We start from the raw sequence: 8,042 nt of genomic DNA on the forward strand, positions 1-8,042 counted from the left end.
TTTTTTTGTCTCCCTATAAGTATTTAGGGAAACGTTTGTCAAAACATATCCTTAGTTCTCTTATCACTAATAATATCAAAGACAAGTTTTGCATGATGAAATACACATTTACAAACAAAGTGCAAGAATGAACCACAATTAGAAGAACTCAAAATATTTCAGTAATTCCTTCGATCTTCCTTTTGAGCATTTAAATTCAGCAATGTGCATTGAAATTCACAAAAGTATTTTCCCAATTGATTTGACTGTATAAATTTCAAGAAAGAAACATAAGGTCACACCTTTTAGGTGCTAATTGTGAAAACTGGGAGGCTTAAGAGAACGAACCTACACGTATTGAATTGCTTTATGGCTCGTGAGCTGTTGGATTCTCTCGGTATAAGCGATAAAAACTCAGCCAATTTCCAAAGGAGGCAAATCACTGAGCTGAACCAGGTGAACTGGAGTTTTTATGACTACATCGTGGAACCCAAACCTGGTCTATAGGAAACCAGAAAGGGCATGTTGGAGTTCGGGGAGAGAGTGGGGTAGAGGTTCTAGATGACCCAAATTTTCCAATTCGAGTCTCGGGGCAGGACCTGGAAGATCTCGGGCGCATACTTGTGCTTGTGGCCGATGCAAAAGGGGCATTGTTGGTTCGGATTCGAGTCGGTGGGGGATTTGGACTTGAAGTCGGAGGGTCGTTTGGCTTGGGCAGGTGAGAATATGACCCAACGGTTCCACACAGCGTCTTTTCTGAGTTATGGGTTTGGGTTTTCCGAGGAAGAGGTCATGTCTCACTATGTTGTTGTTTCTTAGGAATCATAAGGTTCTCCTTTTCGTTTCTCACTCAACTTTTCCTTCCCTTCCGGCGTAGAATGCACGGTGGTGCCACCGTTGTGGTGGTTTGTGGCGTCGTCATAAACAAGGTCCCTAAGTTACTCAGCTATGCAAATTCTTTACCACTTTCCAAAGCTCATAACAAATTACAAATCCCTAAAGCAATGATCCTCAAACGCCTCATTAACCATGCTCTTCCCCGTATTCATCTTCTATCACCGTTAAAAAGATTTTCTAATATCATTTAAATACTTTAAATTACTTTTAAATTTATATTAAATATACTATTTACTCTATTTTATCTATAACAATATATAAAGAGGATTCTCTCTTTTGTGTTCATATTTCAAAATTCCAATTTTATCCTTTAAAATATAATTATTTATTAAATTTTAGAAAATTGACCGTTACTTTTACAAACTTTTTTATAAAATCGTCTATCTCTGCTCTTCTCTTTTTCTCTATTTTTCAACAGATAGTCTCATATTTTCTGATATATTTCACTTTATTTTTAATAAATATAATTTTATTTTATATATTAACTTAATAATATTACATTATCATCACCTTCTAACATAATATTACATATATTTAAAAAATGCGTACAGCGTCTGTATATATGCTAGTGCTAATAAAAAATATTGTTATTATAATTATAAAATTAAATAATTTTTTTATAATTTTATTGTAAATAATTTCTATTTATTTTATAGATAGTTTTATGATTAAAAAGGTGGTTAAGTTTAAAAGAGTTACCACATTATAAAAAATGATAAAATAATTATTTTAATTTAGAAAAACTTTTATTTAAAAGATAACTTTGAAAATAATGCGAATTCCAAAACGAGAAATCCTATTGAATAAATTCTATCTGTTTTTTAAAATAAATTGAATAATTTAACTTATTAAAACAGCTTAAAATTAAATTTTCAGATATGCTAATTCCGACCAGTTTTCTGATCCCAAATAATGAAATGAAAATGGAGAAGTTAAATTTCTCCAGACCGATTTCTTAGACAAAAAGGTTCGGTTGGATAAATAAATGAGCAAAAGGTTTATTTACATAATATTTTTTTGAAAAAGGGAAAATTTCTGAAAGCTGAAGGAATATTTAATCTCTTGAAAAACGTCGAAGTTAGGGATTAGATAAAATAAAATTTCTTGAAAAAATAACTATTGAAATTTAACCTTCTGAAATGATTCTTCACAGAGACCTAGTGGACCTAAATACTTTGGACCCCTAAATGAAGTCTAGATCCGTTGAAGGAGACTTATGAGGCTTTTCATTCCTGCACCCCCTTATTATTAGCTGCACCCTATCTAAAAAATATTACATATGTTTTAGAAAATTTGTTCCAAAAGTTTTACTTTTAAAAGCTTTTTTAAAATGCAATTCACGTTTTCTAGAAAGCATGTTCTGGACATCCTTTTCCAAATATCCTATTTTAGAAACCATGTTTCTAACATTCCAAAAAACTTGCTCCATAACATTTTCATAACTAATGATTTGAAAGTTGCTTTCCAATAAAGGGTAAAATGGTCATTTTAGATATTATAAAGGGTAAACAAAGAGACTCAAAATTTTGGAACTTGTTATTTCGGATTAATAAATTTTGCAATGATCACATACTGATTATACTCTAGAAACATATCTAAGGCATAAATAAACCATTCATAAACGTAACATTATTAAACTTAGAATGATAAAATTACAACAATTGCCACAAAAAAAAAAGATTAAGAAAGAAACATATGAAATGGGTATAAATTTCTTGAATTTTCTCTTTCAATTTCAGAGACAGAGACATGAGCTAGAATTGTGTAACATGTTGCTGAGGCTGAAAAAATGAAGCCCTTTCTTGCCGTTTAAGCTTCCCAACCTCTAAGGACAGTGGCCCTTGCCACACGGTTAACTGCAAGAGTGAATGCCCCCATACGAAGGTCACAATCATGGGTTTTGCACATGTCCTTCACATCTTTGAACCCTTTGGTCATGTATGTCCTTAATTCATTGTTCACCTTCTCCTCATCCCACATGAATCCTTGTATGTTCTGTGCATTACACAATAATCATCATTTGCTCTTAGTTAATCTTATAATGCCTTCATCAACTCAATCAACATAATTGTAAGTGAATTTGGAACCACACATGTTACCAAGTTATTTGACAATGTTTTGTCATGAAAGAAAAAAATGCAGAGACAATTTAGAAACCCTAGACAAATATGATTAGAAAGTCTTCCGGTATCTGAATAGTCCTACATCGCTTAAAAGTTACGTACTAAGGATAATTTAAATACATCTTTTTCTTTCGATCTTTTCATACATCTTGTAAAAGAAAAATAGAATTTCAGACTACAGACAATATCTTGCTGATTAACTCTAATGTCAACAAAAAGTAATACTAACAACGGATTAGAATTAACAGTAAAGGATCAAAATAGTTACCTGCACCCACTCAAAGTAGCTAACTGTCACTCCTCCTGAATTTGCAAAAATATCTGGCAGGATCACAACCCCTCTCTTTTTCAAGATCTGCAAAATGTGTTAGTAGTTAAAAACTGCATAATTTCTCTTGTTTCTCTTACACTGGTTTGTTTTTTGTTTATATGAAATAGAAGAAAGAATACAATGAAAACTAACCTCATCAGCCTCAGGGTCAGTTGGGTGATTAGCTGCTTCAACAATAAATTTGGCTTTAATCTCGTTGGCGTTTTCCCTTCATCCATATAAAAACAGTTAGAGAAAAAGCTTAAAAGATTATATTCATTATAGATATCCTTAAGAAAACATATAGATGTTCAGGATGCTTGAGTATTGCAGGCAATAAATTTATGCAACAAGCAAGATTGTCAAGATCCTTTGTGAAGTAACACAGAAAAACTTCACTTTGGTCCTTTTATATTACATTCTTCACTGACATTTGGAAATAAAGTGAATGGTATTATACAACACTTTTCAAAGCCAAAGTGAAAAAAATTGTGAAGTTAAAGATTAAATCATCACAATGACTAAAGTGGAAGATAATTACTAAAGAAAAAGTTTGTGGTGCATTTTTACTTTTGCTTCCAAGGTAAGATGTGATGAAATACAGTGAAATTAGTAAGCACACAAGAATTTTGTAGTTAAGTAAAAGCACCTATTGATGACTCCCCCAAGAGCTGCTGGGACAAGAACATCACAGTCTTCAACCAATATTGACTTGGGATCAATAGCATCACCACCATGGAATCCTTTCACTCCTCTGTTTTCTCTGGAATGCTTGAGTAGACTTGGTATGTCAAGACCATTACTGTTCTTTATGGCCCCAGTTACGTCACTCACAGCAACAACTATGCCACCTTTCTCACTGATCAATTGGGCAGCCCAGGACCCTACATTTCCAAAACCCTGAAGAGACACACAGCAGGGTTAATTGTATGATCTTATCTCATATTCATCGAAATTATTAGGAAAGAATTGATGAACTTTTCTTGGAGAATTTTCACACTTAAATAATACACGTCTATCAGTCATTGTTGTGGACATAACTATGCATGATGTTAGAGGCTCCACTCCACTTAAATAGGTTTCTTGTCTCAATATTTGAGGGGTTTATTTGATGTGATTCCTCAAAAAAAAAATTCTCTTCAATTCAATCCTCATTTTATTCGAGGAATCAATGCGATCCTTCCGTTAGATTAGTGTTGACACCATTTTAAGTTGACCACACTCTGGTCTTCTCCAACTCTTCACCCTCTCTGTTTCTATTCATCACACCTCCACGACTACCTCTAGAGAAAGTAGAAAGACGTGCAAGAAGTAGAAATGGAGAGAGTAAAATGTTGGAGAAGCCTAAAATCACTGACATGTCATGGTCATTTTCCAAATGGTGTCAAGACTAATTTAACAAAAGGGACCACATTGTCTCCTTTTAAATAAATAAAATGGTGACTGATCTGAGAACAAAACAAAATTAAGAAATCACATTGAATAACCTCTCAAATATTGGGATCAAAAACCTATTAACCCTAATATATAATGAATGCTGTTTTCATTTTGCATATAAAATCAAGGGGAACAAAAACAAGTAATACCTGTATGACAAACCGTTGTCCAGACACACTCTTTCCATGCTCCTTAAGCAAAGCCTCAGTCGCAAAGAGGACTCCCCTACCTGTGGCTGCATCTCTGCCTAGAGATCCACCGAGATCCTGTTTCCAAACAAAATGTTAGAGATGGGAATTGTTTTGGGAGATAAAATCCACACGTATTTCTAAGCACACTCTTTGTTACTGGTTAAAATTCTTGTTTGACTGAATAAATAGGGAGTGGAACCCTCCTTGCTTAATGGAATTCACATGAAACTCAACTAATAATATAACTATAAAGAAAGTGGTAGAATTTTTTTTTTCCTAGTCCTTAAGCACAGTTCAAAGGCCATTAAAATGATAAATATAAATGCTTAATCAACTTACAATAGGTTTCCCAGTAACTACTGCAGGAGAGTGGCCATGAAATTTGGAATACTCATCTAGTATCCATGCCATAGTCTGCATTAAGATCATACAGAAAGAGTGTGATTTGTTAGTGTTTTGTATTGAATAAATTTTTCAGCATATAGATGAGCACAATTCTCAAAGCATAATTGTTGTACTCACCTGTGGTCCTGTTCCCATATCAGGTGCAGGTACATCTGTCTGAACTCCAATCAGATCATGAATTTTCTGTGTGAAAACTCTGGTAAGTCTCTCTAACTCTGACACACTTAGTTCTGCAGGATCACATCCTATCCCTCCTTTGGCCCCACCATATGGTATATTTGCTACTGCTGTCTTCCATGTCATGAGTTGTGCCAAAGCATTCACTTCATCTGGTTCAACCTGCTCAAGCCAAAACATATAATTGAATGAGAAAACTCACAACCTATAAACAGATCATAAGAACACTTTTAGGCCAATTCAATTGCTGCTTTGGTTATTAATGGAATCATGCCTTTGTTCTGCTCAATTGTCATATTTTTACTCAATGTACAACTTAGATTCATATTTGGATTTCTAACATTGATAGAATTAAAAGACATGTGACTCTTCAGAAAAGGTCTAACATACAAGGTAAAAGACAAGTCAACACTGTTATTGATAAAAATCTATAGTTAGTTTGTGTTTTCAATATAGATTTGTTGCTCATTTGGAAGTCAGAATGTAATTCACCTCAGGATGGTATCTGATTCCTCCTTTCATGGGGCCTCTGGCATTATCATGTTGAATCCTGAATCCAACAAAAGTGGCCAAAGAGCCATCGTCTTTAGGGATGGTACACTCAACCTGCATCATTTTCATTCAACAAGATTTAGAACACTAGTTGTTGATCTCTGTCATGCGTATCTAGCAAAGACACAGTCAGCACAACACACAAGTCATCAAGGAAAAGGTGGTGATTTCCGTACAAAAGAGTTTTCACAAAGAATGAATCTTTAACCAAAAAACTTGACAGAGGAATGGGTAGGTCAATGGATGAAGTCAGTTTCATCACATTCAAACAGTAAGCAAACAAGAACCAACTACAGATTGAGGTATATATGATCATCATTTATGAATGCATGAAAGTTTTGGCTGCAACAAATCTTGAAAAAATGCAGAGAAAAGGGTGTAGTTTCTTCAAGAAAACTGCTTTGTACCCTTCAACACTGTACTGCGAAAAACAGAGACAAAAACATGGTAAGAACAAACGATTTGCAGGTTTTCTTGCCTTGATTTCTCTGAAAGGAATGAGCAAACTTTTCTCAAGCTTGGAATCCAATCCCAGGAGCCTAGAGGCTAACCTGAAGTTCCTGTTGGTGGCTGCAAGTGCATTCATTTTTCCCTTTACACAGTTCAAAAGAATGAAAAAAGCAAACACAAAATTTCAATGTTTTTGAGAGAGATAGAGAAGACGCGGAAAATAGACGGTGCAATACTGCAATTGTTATAAAGGGTATTTATAGGTATGATGGGAAGAAAAAAGGGAAAGAAAAGTTTAAACCTATTTGCCAGAAAAGTAGGAAATGTTCACAAGCAACATCCTAGTCAACGTCAACAAAACAATATTTTAGTAAAAGTTTGGTAATAATTCCAAGCACAACTTGGATAACTACATCAACGTGACACACCACGTGGATCAAAGTCAGCAAATACCCTAACAATGGTGGCCAAAATAATAACTATCATTCACCTTATCTTCATCAAATTTTTTACCATCAAATTTCTCAACCATGGTTTTTACCATTTAAGGTTATTTCTCCGCGTATAAACAATAACCATAAGTAAATAACTTCATGGAACAATTTTACGGAAATAATCTTGTTCTTTTCATAAATGGCCTATTTATAAAACCAACATTTGTATACTAAGAAAATAGTTAAATATGTTTTAATTTTTTTATTTTTACTTAAAATTAAAATTAATTTATTTTGAAATTTTAATATAATATAGTCTTTCAATTTTAGATATTTTAATTAAATTTTATTAAATTTAATTAATATTTTAAACGAATGTTAGTCACTTTAGTTATTACATTATTTAAATTGTTTATATTATTAAATATTTTGTCGTTTTGATATTAGTTAAAAATATATTTGAAATATTAAATAAATTTAATAAAATTTGATTAAGAAACTAAATTCACGTCGAATAAATTAGACCAAAAAAATTCAAAAATAAAATAATTTTAATTTTAACTTAAAAATTAAAAAATAATAAATATATTTAACGCAACAAACAAAGATCACTTTAATAAAACGTGATGAAAAGTCCATGAGCCATATATTATTATTTCTCGGGCTCTGCATAGATCATGATAAGGTAATAAGAAGATTAAATGACAAAAGCTCTTTGATTAAAATAGGTGGTTAGATATAATTTTTGTGTGAATGTGTTGTGTAAGAGAAGATTTTAGCTTATCGATAATTTGAAAATACTTATTCTTATGTTTTAATAATAATAATAATATTATTATTATTATTATTATCAAGAAATCACAATTTATTGAATATATGAATTTTAGGAGTATGATTCCCAAACACAAAAAGTCTTCCTTTCTTCTACTTAAATATCCTCTTAATTTAAATATATTTTCGATTCTTATAATATATTGCATATATTTATTTTCATAAAGTTACCTTTTGTTGTAAAATTGATTTATTTTTCTTTTTGTTAATTTTTATTTTATTTTAATTTTTTATAATATATCTGGTTTATAATTTA

General features: G+C 32.2%; 1 protein-coding gene across 1 annotated transcript; it reads right to left on the reverse strand.

Moving 5' to 3' along the window:
• Window positions 1-2,479: 2,479 nt before the first annotated feature.
• On the reverse strand, window positions 2,480-6,762 carry LOC114181080 (putative glutamate dehydrogenase 3). Its single transcript, XM_028067417.2, has 9 exons — window positions 6,550-6,762; window positions 6,012-6,125; window positions 5,460-5,681; window positions 5,277-5,351; window positions 4,896-5,012; window positions 3,959-4,209; window positions 3,463-3,538; window positions 3,268-3,354; window positions 2,480-2,871 (listed from the first exon to the last, which is right to left on the reverse strand). The coding sequence occupies exons 1-9, from the start codon at window positions 6,655-6,657 to the stop codon at window positions 2,686-2,688; spliced, it is 1,236 nt and encodes a 411-aa protein (XP_027923218.1). The 5' UTR covers window positions 6,658-6,762; the 3' UTR covers window positions 2,480-2,685.
• Between the last annotated feature and the right edge of the window lie 1,280 nt (window positions 6,763-8,042).

Source organism: Vigna unguiculata, chromosome 4 (genome assembly GCF_037176805.1).
Source record: "Vigna unguiculata cultivar grain cowpea cultivar isolate G323 ecotype 2 chromosome 4, ASM3717680v1, whole genome shotgun sequence".
NCBI classification, from domain to species: domain Eukaryota; kingdom Viridiplantae; phylum Streptophyta; class Magnoliopsida; order Fabales; family Fabaceae; genus Vigna; species Vigna unguiculata.

Bases quoted from the DNA above. Each gene is read 5' to 3' on its own strand.
- LOC114181080 (XM_028067417.2), bottom strand. From the start codon at position 6,657: ATGAATGCACTTGCAGCCACCAACAGGAACTTCAGGTTAGCCTCTAGG. The intron at 6,126-6,549 runs GCAAGAAAACCT...AAAATGATGCAG, and splicing joins TTCCTTTCAGAGAAATCAAG to GTTGAGTGTACCATCCCTAA. The intron at 2,872-3,267 runs GTAACTATTTTG...TGTAATGCACAG, and splicing joins GCTACTTTGAGTGGGTGCAG to AACATACAAGGATTCATGTG.